At 40.5% G+C, this 18296-nt stretch overlaps 1 protein-coding gene across 1 annotated transcript in view; it reads left to right on the top strand.

Moving 5' to 3' along the window:
• The window catches only part of Dnah14 (dynein axonemal heavy chain 14), a 225464-nt gene that overhangs the window by 120234 nt on the left and 86934 nt on the right, over positions 1–18296 (top strand). Inside the window, 8 exon segments of the mRNA XM_037211077.1 lie at positions 893–1015; positions 4200–4358; positions 5816–5948; positions 7980–8041; positions 9013–9194; positions 10731–10859; positions 15522–15659; positions 17360–17527. Of these exon segments, the coding sequence (XP_037066972.1) occupies positions 893–1015; positions 4200–4358; positions 5816–5948; positions 7980–8041; positions 9013–9194; positions 10731–10859; positions 15522–15659; positions 17360–17527 (1094 nt within the window).

Raw genomic sequence — 18296 nt, 5'->3', positions numbered from 1 at the left:
AAATTTGAGTCAAGCCTGGGCTACATAATACCTTGTCTCAAAAAGAAAAAGAAATCATAACAAATTATTTTTAATATATCTCAAACAAAAACTGAAAAAGAAAACCATCTATAAAAACTAACACAGTGTTTATTAATATATCAATGGTGGTTAGACATATGCATCTATCCAGTTAAATAGTAACTCTGCTATCTTTGATGAAACTATGGCTAATCTATTTTGCTTTTCGTTTTGGGTTTTTGTTTTTTTGTTGTTGTTGTTGTTTTTGGGGTTTTTATTTATTTTTTTTATTTTTTTATTTTTTTATTTTTTATTTTTTTTTTTGGTTTTCTGAGACAGGGTTTCTCTGTAGTTTTGGTGCCTGTCCTGGATCTCGCTCTGTAGCCCAAGCTAGCCTTGAACTCACAGAGATCTGCCTGCCTCTGCCTCCCGAGTGCTGGGATTAAAGGCATGTGCCACCACTGCCGCCCAGCCTATTTTGCTTTTTTTTTAAACATATTTTCAAGAATTTTTTCCAATAAATGTATTATTTTTTTAAATGGGAAAGAAATATGATTTATAAGTATTTTCAGTGTTCTGTATTATATTGGTCTGACCTGAGCCAGTATGGTACTGGAGTTTACTAGCATCCAAACACACTGTAATAACAAGCACTTTAGGATAAGATTTCATAGGACATTGATCACAATTTACCCTTTTCTACATGTAAAATGAGTAAAAGTTAATAAACTTTTGCTTTTGTACAAAAAATATTATGAGGAATTGGCCTGCCTGTTTTTATGATTGCACGACCTTCAGCGGACTCCTGGCTCACAAATCCTTACCTTTGAGGTAGCGTTCATGTCATTGGTGAACTGCTTTCTTACTGGATTCTTGTCTGTGTTGTTTTCAGATATAGGTATCAGCTTACCAGCTGGTGAACGCTCTATATTTGGGTATTTTGTGGACTTACAGAATTGTGAGTTTATGCCTTGGTCAGATTTACTTCCTAATGCTCAAACAATAATTCAAAGAGGTAAGTATAATTATTTTTAAAGGCTTTTAACATCTCTAAAATTCTGGAGGTTTATTAATCATTAAAATAGATGTGTTTGCAACACTGAGGATTTGTGGGAGCCCGTTCTCGGGTTCCTCGTGGCTTTACCCAGCAGGTCCGAATAGAGGATGATCAGGACCATGGGCCTGAGTGCAGGTGTCTGAGATGGCCTGCACTTGGCTGTGCCGGGGGGGGGTGGGGGGGGGGGGGGGGGGGGGGGGGGGGGGGAGGAGGTCTTTTGCTCCACCCCTTGGCGTCTCTATAAAAACCCTGGGCCACAGACAGTCGGGGCCCGTTGGAATAGGTTCTAGGCCCTCTCGAGGCTATCCTTTATTTTCTATCTGTTTATCTCCGCAAGATGCTCCACTATAAATCCTTCTATCTAATATTTCCTGCTGATCGCACTCAAGAAAACTCTGGGGAACTGTGGGGGTGTGGGTAAACGCCCACAAGGATTGACATGTTCAAATATTTATCTCTGCTCTTCCCCAGTACCCCAATCATTCATACATTTATACACATGCTCCTCAACTTACTGATGGAGTTACTTCCCATAAACCTATGGTAAGTTGAAAAAAAAATGTTATTTGAAACACATTTAATGCAACCGAACCTCCTAGTTGAACAGCACAGTATTCTGGGGAGTATGAGTGTTCACCCTGAGGTTTTTTTTTTAAAAAAAAAAAAAAAAAAAAAAAACTCGTATTTATAAAATGTGCCTTGAAATCACCTTAGAACATTACTTTATAAGAAATGGGAGGGGGCTGGAGAGATGGTTCCATGGTTAAGAGTATTGGCTGCTCTTCCAGAGGACCCAGGTTCATTCCCCAGCACCCACATGGCAGCTCACAACCGTCTCTAACTCAAGATCCAGGGGATCTGATGCCCTCTTCTGTCCTCCCTGGACACAGGCATGCGCATGATGCACAGACATACATGAAGTCAAAACACCCATGGTCATAAAAGAAGTAAATAAAGTTTTAAAATGTGTAGTGTATATAGACACAGTACAGAACTATTGTGTATAGAGTCTCACCAATGACAGTGTCTACTGTTTAATTAGCTGTGGTACTAACCAGTAATGGAAAGTAACTCTTTAAAAGTAAGAAAAACACACACATAAAGATCATGTACTTGGTTGTTAAACAAAACCAACAATTTAAAAAGAATAAGGTGGACATGCTGGTTCACACCTGGAATCCCAGTACTTAGGAGGCTGAGACAGGAGGATAGCCATTAATTCAAGCCCAGGCTGGAATATATAGTGAGTACCAGTCCAGCCATTAGCCCCTGTCTCAAAATAGTAACAACAAAAAAGTAGAAAATGATGGTTTAATTTTTTTCATAAATCCATATACTCTAAATCGCTTTTATTTGCGACATGCTTTTGTATATCACAGAAGATCCTTAATCTTGCTGAACTTGCCAGGCGGTGGTGGCGCACGCCTTTAGTCCCAGCACTTGGGAGGCAGAGGCAGGCGGATCTCTGTGAGTTTGAGGCCACCCTGGCCTCCAAAGCGAGTTCCAGGAACGGCGCAAAACTGCACAGAGAAATCCTGTCTCAAAAAACCAAAAAAAAAAAAATCTTGCTGAACTCTGAGAGCTTGGTAGGAGATGAAGACAAGAACTTAATGACAAAATGTCGTTAAAAGTAAAGTTAAAAGTTACTTCAGCTTTATAGCCTTTCAGCCCCAATGGTGTGAACCCAGTCATGTTGAACAGAGCCATGAATTTTTTTATTTCCCATTTGGGTCTTTTCCCAGGCTCGGCAGAAGCAGTATGCTTCATGCATCGCTGGGTAGTTGCCAGTAGCTGCAGCTCCCGCTCCCAGCCAGCCCCATAACCTCAGGGTGAACACCCATACTCCCCAGAATACTGCGCTGCTCAACTAGGAGTTTCGGTTGCATTAAATGTGTTTCAAATCACAATTTTTTTTCAACTTACCATAGGTTTATGGGAAGTAACTCCATCAGTAAGTTGAGGAGCATGTGTATAAATGTATGAATGATTGGGGGTCCTGGGGAAGAGCAGAGGCAGTGGGAGCCAGGTTGACAAGGCAGCTACCTCCAGAAAACTCCAGCAGAGGTGGCCTGCTTGTCAGAAGTCCTTGTAGAAACATGGCCTCTGTCGCCACTGTCCCACAGCCTTGGCATCTTTGGCCACAGCCTCCTTAGCAGTAAAGGCATGGAGAAAAAAGTTCCTACTACCAAAGTCCTCAGCACTGTCAAATGACCCAGCATCAGAAACAGACATGGACTTATGAACCAGAGTGACACCCGAGAGGTTGTATTCTTAGTGCCATTAAGAAAAGTAATCCAGACCTGTGAGATGGCTTAGTGGATAAAGACCACCAAGCCTGGTGACCTGAATTTGATCTCTGGGACCCACATGGTAGGAAGAGAGAACCCACCCCCTGTAAAGAGTGTGAGTGGGGCAGAGAGTAAGGGGGCAACCCCTAGAGCCCACGCAAAGGTGGTCCTCTGACCTACACACACACCAAACACATACACACACTATGACAGACAACAGTAACAATAAAGTGAAGTTTTAAAACAAGGATTAGGGTAGCATTATAGACAGCATTCATGTCCAGGATGAGTTTTGTTTGGTTGGTTGGTTTTTGTTTTGTTCTTTCCCGCGTGTGTGTGTGTGTGTGTGTGTGTGTGTGTGTGTGTGTGTGTGTGTTATTTCACACTGAATTTTCTGTGTTCAACTGTCCTTTACTTTGTGAAATGTCAATTTCATGTGGTTCAGATAATCAGATTGAAGGTTCAGCTTGTATGATTAAAACTTGTAGCAGAAGAGTCTGGAAGGACAAGAAGGGCAGTCAGAGCAGTGGGTTCTTAGGACAGCAGCAGCCTTGGGAAGAAAACTGCCTCCCCATCCTTCTGTCGGGAACGGCTGGACCAGCAGGGTTGGGGTAGGAAAGTCGAGGAGTTTGCTTTAGGAATGTGTGTGATCTCTTGGCCAGCTGAGAACTCGGGAGAGAGCAATTTCTAAGACCCACAAAGACCCTGGGCACATCTAACAACACTGGCCAGTCTATCCATGTTGAAGTTGCCATGTACCAGGTGGACTTTCCCAGAGTAATGAATAGCAAAAACAATCGGCTGCTATCACATTCTAGGTCATCTGAAATTTAAAAACTGTTTTCTGACCTTAGGGACATCATTAATGACTGACTTTCAGGGATCCAGTGAGAGCGTGCTGAGGATGAAGGAGTGTGGAGAGTACGTGAACTATACTGCTACCAGGGACACGCTCTGCCTGTCTTTCCTCATGAGTCTTCTCCTCAAGAATTCCTACCCTGTCCTTCTCACAGGTAGTAAAGATAAGGAACAGGGAATTTCTAAGTTGGGAAGAAGTTTAACATTGGGTCTAATCATTTTTAAATGGGAATTAATTAATAGGCCCTAAAAATTTAGAGAGACTGATTTTCACAATCTTAGCAACAGCCCATCTTAACAAGGACATTCTAAGTCTGTCTATGTACCTTCCGCGTCCTCCTCCTTCCCCATCTCACCCCCCCTTTTTTTTCTTGCTGCCCTTGAGAGATGAGCCTCTCACATCCACCTCAAGTACACGGTGCATCACTCCAGACTTGGATGTTACATTTTTTCATCTTTTCATTACATTAAAGACAAATTCTAGAAATAGATACATTGGATGAATGTGTGGTTGACCTCCATAGCCCATGAGCCTTAGAGGGCCACATCTGGTAACACCAGATGTGTTAATTGTCTAATTAAACTTTAACATACAATTTGTAAATATGGCATAAAATTTTTCCAAACTTTTGCTATTACCAAAGGAGTGACTCAATGCAGTTCTTGTTCATTCTGAGTATTCATCCAACCCATTGACTAACATGTTCTTGTCTCTGACCTGTGTTGGCTATCACCAGAGGCAAATTTAATAGAGTGTTCCTGGAGACATACAGAGGACTTCAACAGTGTGACACTGAGATAACACATTTTTACCTCTAATTTGTGCTAAGAAAATTCTTGAATTTTTCTGTTTTGTGAAACTTGGGAGTCATGAGTCCTTGTTCTGTTTCAGGAAGTTTTATTTTTAAATGCCTCCTTTGATAATGTTAGCAAAAAAAAAAAAAAATTTAAGGGAACTAGGTGTTGTGATATATGTCTGTAATTCCAGTACTCAGGGCGCTAAGGCAGGAGGATTGTTGAGTTCAAGGCCACCCTAGGCTACATAATAAGACCCTTCCTCAAAAAAAAAAAAATGGTGAAGTGGGCTAGAGAGAAGGCTCGGGGTCAGCAGCCCTTGATGCTCTGCAGAGGACTCAGGTCCATTTCCTAGCACACACTTCGTAGTGCATAGCCATCTGAAACTCCAGCCCCAGGAGGGTCTACCGCCGTCATGGGCAGGAGGCATGCACATGGTGCATATACACATACAGATACGGTGTTCATACACATAAAATGTTTTTTTAAATTGATTTTGTTCTGTTCAAAGAGTTTCATCTAACACAATTCTAGTGTGCTATAAGCAAGAAACAGTTCTGATGGGCTTAAATGAACGTTAAATAAAAGTTATTATTATCTCCTAATCTATCTTTTGTAACAAATATAAATCAAACAATTTAAAAGAAATTCACATTAAGTTCCTACTTAACCTCTCACATTTAAAACAGAACAGCGAAAACTATGCTTTCCATCTGTGCAGATTCAAATGAGTACATATATGCCACTATTCATTTTACCATATGAACATGTGTAATTTTCTGACATGTGGCTCTAACCTAGTGTATCTCCCCCTCAGGAGATTCTGGTGTCGGGAAGACTACTGCCATCAATGAGATGCTTGACAAGCTAGAGGGCCGAGGAACGTTTGATATAAAATTCGGGTCAATTTTAGGAAAAGTCCTGTTACATAATGAAATTAAAAGATCAAGGTATACATATTAAACTTTAAACTTGGCTTCTCTGGTAAAAACGTTTCCTTGATGTATATTGACTTTGTTCTTACAAAGCAAATCTTTTATATAATGATGAGAATTATTCAAATGAGGCAATAAGAAAAAAAATGTTTTCCCAATCTCTTAATATATATACTTGTAAGGTACAGTGGGCTGTTTAAGTGTGTGCATGCACTGTAAAATTATGTCAGCTGATTAACATACCCATCTCCTCATGTACTTACATTTTATAGTGAGAACACTTAAAACCTGTGTTTCTGCAGCTTTGAAGTATATGTTAACAGAACCCTCCATACCTATGTGATCCACCTTGAAATCAGATTCCTCCTATTTGGATCCTCCCACCTCACCCTCAGCCCCTAATACCTACCCCTCTTTCTGCTTCCACCCCCTTCATATTCTCAGTATAGTGGAGACTGTATAGAATTTAATCCTCCTTTCCTGGCTTACTTTACTCTTTATGTCAATATTCGGTTGCTTTGATCAATATCCATTTTTATTCTTTTCATTTTAACTTTTTTAATTATGTATCTGTGTGGGGGTTTGTGCACGTGAATGCCGATGTCTGCAGAGGCCAGAGGAGAGCATCATATACCCTGACGCTGGTGTTTGGGGTCATTATGTGCTATGTGGCATGAGTACCAGGAACCAAACCCCAGTCCTCTGCAAGAGCGGGAGAGCTCTTAGCCACAGAGGCATTCATTCCCTCCAGCCCTGTAATCACTTCTTCCACCTTGTTCTTCCTGTTTAGGATTGCTGTATCTATTTGGAGTCTTCTGATTCCAAAAGAAACATGAAAAATAGCTTGAGTTTTGATAGAGGTTACAAGAATTTATAGATCATTTTGGGTAGTATAAACATTGTAATAGTATTGATTTTCTAAACCATGAATACTGGCTATAGTTTCAGATAATTGTGTGACTTTTCAGCTTCGTTATAGTTTTCAGTGGCTAGATTTTTTACTTAGTGAGATGTCATTATAGCTTTTATTCTTTATTCTATTACTATAACGTATCACTTTTATTGATTTGTACATGTTGGACCATCCTTGCATCCCAGGGATAGTGATTCTCAGTTGATCATGAAGAATGGTCTCTTTAATGCTCTGTTGAATTTGGTTTGTTAGCTTTCTGCTGAAGATTTTTGCATCTGTGTTCCTAAGTAATACTATCTTGAAGTTTTCTTTGTTTAAACTGTTTTTTCTGGCTTTCTTCTTAGGGCAATGCTAGCTTTATGAAATGAGTTTGGAAATATTCCTTCTACTTCCATTTTTCAGTAGTGTATGATATTAGTATCCATCCTTCGTTAAATAATCACTAGAGTTCAGTGTGAAACCACATGGTTCTGTGATACTTTTTTCTTTAATGGAGAACTTTTTGCTACTGATTTAACCTCCTTCCTTATTATTGGTTCACCATAATTACCTGTTTAGAGAAAAATCTTTACTTTTTTCCAAAGTGTTAACAGCTAGATTCATTCATTTAAATCAGATACACTTGCATTTATTTTAAATATAACTAAGTTTAGAACCACATATGTTATATAACATAAAATATAACTATAAGCGGTTTTCCTCCCAGAAAAATGCACCTCAGATATACTCACAAAGTTTTATATAATATCAATTTTTGTAATAGAAATAAATAATCTACATATGAAACATAAAAAGACTTTACAAAGAGCTTGTGCCTATCATTCTGAATTTTGTCTACCTCTTCATAAGAAAAATATAAACCTGTTTTGCAAATAAAAATTTCCAAAATAAAACACATTTTTAAAATTAAGTCTCACATTGTTAAAATATTAGAGAAGCCTGTTTTTTCAGCTGAATAAGAAAATGACATGTGAAGAAGTCTTAAGATTATAAAAGTGTGAACAGAAAAACAAATGTTTTCTTGTGGGAAATCCAAGTAAAATCAATGATGTGCTATTACTTTGATTAGATTTTATTACTACAACTAAAACTATAAACTAATTTTGGATCCTTGAAACATTTGATTCCAACAGCATAAGGCAGAATATCAACATCTTGATTGCCGAGACCTACAAATCAGCCATCGGAGGTTTCGGTAAGTGTGGCCGAGTGGGATTGAAACTATCTTTTGATCTGTTGTGTTCTTCTCTACTGTGGCCATATGCAAAGCCATTCCTTACTGTGAGAAGTCATAGAGTAAAAACTGGAATTGCTTTAATCCCAGCATTCAGGAGACAGAGGCAGGCAGATCTCTGTGAGCTCAAGACCAGCCTGGTCTACAGAGCTAGTTCCGGGACAGCCAGGGCTACACAGAGAAACCTTGCCTCAAAAAACAAAAGCAAAAACAAACAAACAAAAACTGGGATTGTTCATTTAAAATACAACCTGCTGGAAATTATCCAGGACCCACTCAAAGCTCCTAAAAAAGGTACAAGAGGCTCTGGTGGAGGAGGTCGTCTGCGCCCACAGGTGAGTCCTGTCACCCTGGCTCTGGTGGAGGAGGTCGTCTGTGCTCACAGGTGAGTCCTGTCACCCTGGCTCTGGTGCAGGAGGTCGTCTGCGCTCACAGGTGAGTCCTGTCACCCTGGTAGAAGAGCAGATGGAACCTAGAAGCTGCTGCATTCTTCCCTGACTTTCAGCACACACAGGAGAAAGTCATGACTCTGTAGCTCTCATGCCAGGAGGTATAGCAGAAACATGAGTTCCAGAGATAGTTTAGGGTCTTGAACTACTGTAGGCTCATCCTACACATCCCTCTGAATGATTCTTCCTCTGGGGACGAGTCCTGCATGCACCTTTCCAGTCATTCAGCTCGACGTTTATAACATAGACAAATGAAGATGCCCCGGCGCTTCATACCACTGCATGTGCTATGGTTTCCGATGTGCAGTTTACAATGAAAAATAATAACTATTCAAAGCTACTTTTCCTCTCTCGGAGCATTGTCATTGAAAGAACAACAATAAAATAAAATTGCTTGTTTCAAATTTCTTAACACCCTAAAATAGAGCAAACATTGCTTAAGCTGCCCTAAATTTATTTCTCCTTTTGTATTTGGCATTGTAGATATGAGTACAAAGAAAGTCATGATTAAAACTGATGATGCCCCAATTAAAAATGATAAAGGAATTATAGTCTCTACGATCAATTTAACCACCAACGTGACAGCCGCCAAAACCAAGGAGCTGATTCTGCGGAAGTTAGTTAGAAGAACCAAAGACGTACTTGGAGCCCCGAAAAACAACAGGGTAATTTAGCCTCCCTAATCTGCAAGAAAATGGTTTGTTTTAGTTAGTAAAAAGGAGAATATACACTCCTGGGCACTGTTTAAAAATGCACTTACAATGAGGGCATTGATTTTCAAATTGGTGTATTCCTCTTCCAGTACGATGGGTTGTCCTGGGTGAGAATTACTAAGACCAGAGGAATATGCCAAAATCTCGATGAAGATTGTCTGGAGCCTGAATTAGCTGATGGTGCTTTGTTGCTGTAGTTTCTAGTTCATTTTCATCTGCTGCATGAAGCTCTAAAAGCAAGAGTGACTTCTAGAACCCCCAGACTTGGAGAAGGCAAGAAGGGAGTGTCTTGTGGGAACAAGGCAGATACCCCGTGGTACCAGATGTTCTTCATCTCACTCCAGTCTGCTTGGCATGGAATCAACTGTCAATTTATTATCTGAGTCACAGGTGGAATTTACGGCCATTGACTCCCATTCAGTACCATGAAGTTAGCTCAGGGTCGGTCAAGCAGTTTGCAAGATTCATGAATGGCCTGCGTGGCCCCGGGAGTCCCTGCTCTCAATGTTTGTGTCACCTTTAGGAGGTCTTAAGGGCTTGCTTCAGATTCCCTGGACTTCAACCGAAGATGTGGATAAAACTGGTAGATCTTTGCCTACATGAATAGACTTTAGGGATTCTGAAAGGGTTTCAGCAACCTATAATCAATCACACCATTAGAAAAGGCAGGCAGGAAACATGGCTGCCAGTCTGTATTCCAGGAAGAGAAACAATGTTCTCCTTAAAAAAAAAAAAAAAAAAAAAAAAAAAAAAAAAAAAAAAAAGCCGGGCAGTGGTGGCACACGCCTTTAATCCCAGCACTTGGGAGGCAGAGGCAGGCGGATCTCTGAGTTTGAGGCCAGCTGGGCTACAGAGTGAGTTCCAAGAAAGGTGCAAAAGCTATACAGGGAAACCCTGTCTTGAAAAACAAAAACAAAACAAAAAACAAAAAAAAAAAAAAAGTAACATTGACAGTTACAAATTGGGAAATCAAAGCAGCCATTTGTATTTTTATTTTACAAAAAAATAAATGCAACCAAAAGGATTCATTGCACAGAGACTGTAATTGATACACTTGACTGCATAATATTTTCCTAGGCAAAAAGTAATACAGATTTAAAAACTGGAAAGTGCTTCTGAATTTGCTGCCCAAACCAAGGTGCATATGAAACAGAAAAGCTAAATCCGACAACAGAGCAAGCACATGGTAAGAAGTAAGCTGGCACATTCAGAAGCAAGCACCATAGTTCAATTGTTTGATCATTATGAAAAAACATTCCTAAGTATTCTGTAGTTGTTTTAGGGACCAAGGGTGGATAGAGTTTCTGCTGGTTGGGACACTTACTGTCTTCTAAGACCATAGCTTCAAAATAGATTTAATCTTCTGCTTTTAATTTTAAATCAGATTTATTGCATATAATTTTGTTCTTAAACAATAGCATATCTGTAATTCAGAATTTTTAAAAGGTTGCACTAATTAATATTTTTAAACATTCTGTCTCTCTTAAGATTGTAGTATTTATTGATGATATGAATATGCCAACACCAGAAAAAGGTGGAGCCCAGCCACCCCTGGAATTGATCAGACAGTTATTAGAAATGGGTGGGGTTTATGATACGGAAAGAAATACATGGAAGGTACAGTATATACTAAGATTTTCTCCTCACTAAATATTGTTACTGAACGCTTACAGCAACATTGAGTAGAGAATTTAGAAAGTCTAGTTATGTTAATGTGTCCCTGTTGAGACCCTTTTTTGGTTCCTTCTCTAGAAATGAGAAGCCCCTTTGTTCCAAAACTGACTCCACCAATGTCGACTGTCCAGTCCTCAGCTCTGTCCTCCGTAAGACGAGATGACTGTGCTGCCAAGTCTCATGTCTCAGGCAGACTCAAGCTGAGATTCCAAATGAAGCATACTCGCTAGTGAGTGGCGTTGGCTCAGACACCAGCCAGACTGTCCCAATCACCATCCACCTAAGGCAGAGAGGAAGAGCCCCAATGCAGCCCTCCAGAGACAATTTGGGAGAGGTGGGGGAGGGGAATGAGTCCTAGAATACACGGCCTGGACAAAAGCCTTAAAGCGGTCAGAAAATGATCACAGCAGGTCTTTGGTGGCATTTCTGCAGCCCTGGCACAGGCATGGAGAAGGACCAGGGGTGTCAAAAGACTGGGTTTGTGGGGGGCCGCCCCCACCTTTTCCTGCCCCCAGGATCCTCTTGAGGAGTGAAGGATAAGAGATTTAGATAGAAATATAGAGGGGAGAGAGACAGGTAGAAACACAGGAGAGCCTCGGGAGGGCCTGGATCCTAATCCACCAGCCCCCTCTGTCTCCTCTACAGGACTTTTTAAAGAACACCAAGGGGGTGGAACAAAAGACCTCCCCCCATCACAGCCAAGTGCAGACCCTTCCAAACACCTGGAAACCTCACACGTGGTCAAGCCATCCCCTTATGCAGCCCTGCTGGGTAAAGCACGCTCCAAGAGCTCACTAGGAAACCTCTGTGGGCTCCCACATGGGTTCTGTTCTGACTGTAGCCATGCACAGCACTGTGGCTTTGTAGTGTTTCAGGGTCATTACAATGTTACCTAGGCCAGTCCTGGCTACAACAGGGGTACATCGCTGTGATAACTCACTCATCAAGGCATCCTCCTCGCTAGCCTCAGTAACACATTGCTTATTTTCCAATGACTCCTCATTTATTTTTAATATACATAGAATTATTGGACATATCTATAGATACAGTGTGACATTCTGCTATGTTTATACAAAACATAATCATGAAATTTGAGCTCATGAATCACCTCAAACATTTATCATTTTCTTTAAGTAATGATTCCCAAAATCCTCTCATCTAGTGATCTGGGGCTGTGCAACTTGGTCCTGCTGTCTGGAACTTGGTGCCTGTTGTTCACCCTCTCCTCATCCCCCCTCCCTGATAGCTTTCTAGTCCTCTGAGATCACCTTTCTCACTGGAGTGTACAGGATCCTAGTCTTTGTTTTTTAATTAATGTTTTACTAACATACAAAGCAATGGGTTCCGTTTTGACATTTTTGTGCATTTATATCATTGTACCTTGCCCTGATTTGTCTCCCTCTCTCATCCCTGTCCCTCACTGGTCCCTTCCCTTCCCCCAAGTAGTTCTACTTCTGATGTTATGTCAAATCTGAATATATATATATATATACATATATATATGATTCATATATATGATTCATATAAATGAAAGTAAATGTGTGATATTGTTCCTTCCCTGTCCCCCATTATCCTCTCTTTTTCTCCCTCCCCTATTCATTTACATACCCTTCTCCTCTCATGCTGCCTTCTTCCTTTATATTGTATGTGTTTGTTTATTTACATCTAGAAAACACAATATTTTCCTTTATGAATTTGTCTTTGTGTCATAGTGATCTCCGGCTCCACCTACTGCCCTTCAAATGATTTAACATCATTCTTTTTTTGGTTTGTTTTTTTTTTTTTTTTTAGATGTATTTATTTATTATGTATACAGTGTTCTGCCTGCATGTACATATGCAAGCCAGAAGAGGGCACCAGATCTCGTTACAGATGGTTAAGAGCCACCATGTGGTGTCTGGGAATTGGATTCGGGTACTCTGGAAGAGCAGCCAGTGCTCTTAACCTCTGAGCCATCTCTCCAGCCCTGGTTTTTATTTTTAATTATGTATATGAGTTCATGTCTGTGTGTGGGGATGTTCACCTGAGTGCAGTTGCCTGTGGAGGTCAAAAAAGGGTGTTAGATCCCCTGGAGCTGGACTTAGAGGAGGTTTTGAGCTCTACAGTATGGGTTCTGGGAACTCAACTCTAGTTCTGTGCAAGAGCAGTATGTAGTCCTAATCATGGAACCAACTATCTATCCAGCCCTACTTCACTCTTTTTTATAACTAAATAGAATTCTCTGTGGTGAGAGATGGATTTTGTCTTGTTCTTCTATATGTAGCTGTCCAGTTTTTTCAAGACCATCTGCTGAAGAGCTGCCTTTTTCTAATTGGCTCTTTGGAGTTTGGCTTATTCTCCTTTTTCTAAGACTTTGAGATGTATCCTGAAGTTATTTACTTGGGATCCAATTCTTCTTTATTACCTTTAAGTCATCATACAAAGTAATGAGTTTCATTACAGCGTTTTCAGGTGTCTGTGTGGATAAACTTTGTTTAATTACCCACCCACACACACACACACACTGCCTCCTCTTAGTTTTTAGTGTAAGCACTCATGGCTATGATCTGCTCCTCTGCAACGTCCTCCCCTTGGTCCTAAAGGCTCTGACGAACTAACTGCTTTCATCTTCATTTGAGTCTAGGAAGTTTTTTATTTTCACCCTGGTTCCTCCAATGACTCGTTGGTCACTCAAGAGGACAGTGTTTAATCTCTGGCTCTTTCTCTTGTTTCTACTGTTATTCCACTGTAACCCGATATGAAATTGTTTCAATAAATTTGCCTTTTGCTAAGACTTGCTTTATGGACTAAACTGTGGACAATTTTTTCAAAGTTACGCATGCTGCTAAGAATAATGTGGACTCCACAGCTGTTGTATGGCTTATTCTATAAATGTCTGTTAAATTTATATAACCCATGGTGTAGATCACTGTGAAGTTTCCTTATTAGCTTTTAGCCTTGATGACCTATTTCAGGAGTGGGCTATTGAAGTCACCCACTGTGATTATATCCAGACCTATGTGTTCTTTTGCATCATTAATGTTTGTTTTATGAAACTGGACGTCCCAACATTCAGTGGACGTGTGTGTACATTGTTACAGCTTCTTGGTAGACCCTCCACTTTGTTAATATACAGTAACTGTCTTGTGCCTCTCCCGAAGGTCTTCAGTTATAGCATACTTCCTCGGTTATCAGAATAGTTCTGCCAGAATGATTTTTGCTTTCATTTGCTTGGTTGATTGATTTCTGTCCTTTCTCTTGGAGATTTTTTTTTTTTTTGAGTGAGCTATGTTTTTGTTTGTTTTTTGTTTTTTTGTGGGTTTTTTGGTGTTTTTTGTTTGTTTTTGTTTGTTTTTTGTTTTCAAGACAGGGTTTCTCTGTGTAGCTTTGCGCCTTTCCTGGAAGTCGCTTTGGAGACCAGGCTGGGCTCAAACTCACAGAGATGCACCTGCCTCTGCCTCCCGAGTGCTGGGATTAAAGGTGTGTGCCACCACCGCCCGGCGTGAGCTGTGTTTTTTGGAGGACATTGTCCAACTGACTAGTCTGCATTATTTAATTGGGAAGTTAAAACATTTACATTTAGGATTATCGGTGGGAAATATCTACTATTATATTTTTTTAGAGCCCCAAAATGAATACGATGGAGAAGTATTTGACTTTCTGTATCTGGGCTATTTCACTTAGCATGATGTCTTCCAGGCTCATTTATGTTATTGGTGTGAAGAATACAGATATATTTAATATTTTATATACTAATTTAATCTCTGTTGAATGTGCATGTATATATATATATATATTCAACAGTAGGACTATTGGAGCATGTGGTGATTATATTTTTATGAGGAACCTAAACCCTGCTTTTCATAATGTCTGTGCTAATTACATCGCCTCTAGTAGTTTACAAGAAGTTCCCTTTGTCGCAGCCTCACCAGCATTTTTCATTTCTTTTCTTTTTACTAACAGCTGTTCTAGCTGGGATGAAATGTTATCTCACTATTGTTTTTATTTGAATTTCCCTGACGTTCAATGGTGACTGGTTCTTTTTTTCCCCATTTACCAGCTTGTTGTATATATGGTTTTGTTGTTGTTGTTGTTGTTGTTGTTGTTGTTGTTGTTGTTGAAATGTTTCCCAGTTTTTTGTTGGATTATTTGTAATGGGGTGCTGTTGGGATATTTGAGTTCCTTGTATACTCTAGACTGTAACCCCTCGTCGATGTCCGGTCACACTGGCGACTGCTGTACTATGCTGAAACTTCTTGTTTGGTATAATCCCACGTGTCTATGTTAGTTTGGTCTCTCATGCTTTTGAACTTTTTGCCCAGACCGGTGTCGTGATGTATTACCCCATGTTTTCTTCCGTAGTTTCACATTTTGAAGTGATTGTCATTTTTTTTTTAATGGGCTGTTCCTGATGACATTTAGAAAGCCTGCAGGAAGTGACTTATCATGAAGTTACATCTTATGACAGGTTACATATAAGAAGACAGGTTTCTATTACCATTGTAATTTTTGTTTTATAGTAAATAGTAATCTAAATGTTTGCCTAAATTCTCCTGCTTGGGGTGAGGAAATGGATATATGTTTACTTATTACAGATGCATTTCCTTTTGAAAACTCTTCCCACAGACTATTCAAGATCTTTCTATAGTCGCTTCTTGTGCGTCTTCTGCCAGTGGGAATGATATCAGTCCACGGCTCCTCAAACACTTCTCCATACTGGTATTGCCTCATCCTCCACAGAGTGCCTTATGTACTATCCTTCAGGTAATGCATCGAGCTCGTCCCTCTCTCCCTCTCACCCTCCCTCCCTCTCACCCTCCCTCCCTCCCTTCCTCTCTGGGATAGAACCAGGTTCTCAAGAATGCTATAGTACTCTACTACACTGGTTGCTTTTTGTCAACTGGACACAAGCCTAGACACACCTGGGAACAGCGAATCTTTCCTTTTTGTGTGTGTGGTGGTTGAAAGAGGGTTTCTCTGTGTGGCCCTGGCTGTCCTGGAACTCACTCTGTAGACCAGGCTGGCCTTGAACTCAGAGATCCACCTGCCTCTGCCCCCCAAGTGCTGGGATTAAAACTTGAGGTGTTGTCTTGGTTGGTATTGATGTGGGAGGGCCCAACCCATCGTGGGCAGCGCACCCCTGGGTAAGTCATCGTGGGAATATAAGAAAGCTTACTTAAGTAAGCCGGGGGAACAAACCAGTAAGCAGCACCCTCCACGGTCTCTGTGTCAGTTCCGCCTCCAGGTTCCTGCCTGAGTTTATATCCAGCCTCTCTTGGATGATGGACTGCAAGCTGTAAAGTGAAATAAACCCTGTCTTCCCCATCCAGCTCGTTTTCTACTAGGGGGAAAAAAAGAACATATAAGGAAAAGTCTGAGAAACAGAAAACACTAACACTGATCAATTATTCTTGTCTTCATAAATTTTATTTCTCCTATATTTTCTGGACTACTATTATGATTTACCTCTTAATATTGAAATTACAATTTTATGTTCATAAGAAGTGCTATGGTACATGTCCAGTGCAATTCTAGGACTTTATTCTTCTGACTGAGGTTCGATGTGTCTGGCATGGACCCTGTAAGCATGAGCACTCTTAGTTCAGATCTGTGCATTTTCTTATAGGAGGCAGGATCACTTCCACCACTGGAAGCTGGCACACACATCTGCTTTCTTCTAAAGCAGTCTACGTGTGGCCTGTACTCTCCTGCATCAAAATCATAAGGGGGCCGGGCGTTGGTGGCGCACGCCTTTAATCCCAGCACTCGGGAGGCAGAGGCAGGTGGATCTCTATGAGTTCGAGGCCAGCCTGGGCTACCAAGTGAGCGCCAGGAAAGGCGCAAAGCTACACAGAGAAACCCTGTCTCGGAAAACCAAAAAAAAAAAAAAAAAAAAAAAAAAAAAAAAAAAAAAAAAAAAAGGGGGGATCTGAGGGAAACTGGTTTTAATTTACCTTTAAAGCTTATACAGAAAGAAAATGTAAGATTAATTTTGAAGAAATTTACTGTGTTCTATGCAATCTCACACATCAGATGTATAAATTTACACTATATTTCAATTTGAGCCATCTTTCCCATAAGGAATTTTGGAATCCCCAAAGAAAACCCATGTGTTTGGCAGTCCAGATAGGGTAATTTTCTAATATTTGCCCCCCTGGGAGAGTAAGGAGATAGGAGAATACCACAACTGATGTGCACAGAGGTGGGCGGCCAACTGTCCCCAAAGAACACACATCACATGCCTCTAGACTATGGCACAAATACTAAGGCCTCTCAAAACATCTGTTTCCCACACCCAGAGTACCTTTGTACTTAAGCCACCACCCTGTCCTAAGATTTTGACTACTAATAATTTTTAGTGAAATTAACCCTCCATGGCAGTCCATAAGCCTGCTTCTTGATAAATATTAGCTGTAGCCCAAATTTAAATTTTTTAAGTGAATTATTAAATTTTCCCTTCAAAGGCTCACTTGGGAATGTATTTCTCCGTGTATAACTTCACAGCTGAGGTTCAGAAATGTAGAGACCAGATTGTGCTTTGTTGCCTGGCAATATATCATCAAGTCTGTAAGAAACTGCTGCCAACGCCAACCAAATGCCACTACATGTTTAATCCCCGAGACATGTTCAAGGTTTGTTTTGAAATTAATTCTCTGACTTATTTTGCACATTTAAATTGAGATGTAATTGTTCCGCATTGAATCTCTGCCTGTCTCCCTCCCTGTTGGTACTGTTCACATGAGATTGTGAGAAGGTCTAAAAAGTGAATTCACATGAGAAGCTTGTACCACAGGTCCACTGAATTGAAGGATCCTTCAATTAATCTGAAGTAGAGGATCCAATAACAGACCCACTCAGGCTTCCAGAGTACAAGCTGGGATCCTGGAAGGAGAAAGGGCAAGGTCACAAGGGCTTTGGCTTTGTTTGGAGGATTTTTGTGGCTTCACGAGAGTGAACCTATCTATATAAGTACTCCATAGACTTTCGTGAATTCCCTCCACTTTCCCAGCAGTGCTGGCTCTGTCAGCAGCCATGATTAAATGACTTTCAAAATTCAGTGTAAAGAAAAAAAATTAGCCAGGCATGGTAGCTATGGTAGTTTGAATGTAATTGGCTCCATAAGCTCATAGGGAGTGACATTATTAGGAGATGTAGCTTTGTTGGAGTAGGTGTGGTCTTGTTAGAGGAAGTGTGCACTGTGGAGGCAGGCTTTGAGGTCTCATATGCTCAGGATACTACCTAGTGTCTTAGTCTACTGTCACCTACAAGATGTAGAACCCTCAGCTCCTTCTCCAGCACCATGTCTGCCTGCATGTCACCATGTCCCATCATGATGATAATGGACTGAACCTCTGAACTGTAAGCCAGCCACCACAATTAGATGTTTTCCTTTGTAAGAGT

The sequence above is a fragment of the Peromyscus leucopus genome, chromosome 15 (genome assembly GCF_004664715.2).
Source record: "Peromyscus leucopus breed LL Stock chromosome 15, UCI_PerLeu_2.1, whole genome shotgun sequence".
Lineage (NCBI taxonomy): Eukaryota > Metazoa > Chordata > Mammalia > Rodentia > Cricetidae > Peromyscus > Peromyscus leucopus.
The sequence above is the reverse complement of the archived record's forward strand: the minus strand, read 5'-3'. Positions and strand labels throughout refer to the sequence as shown.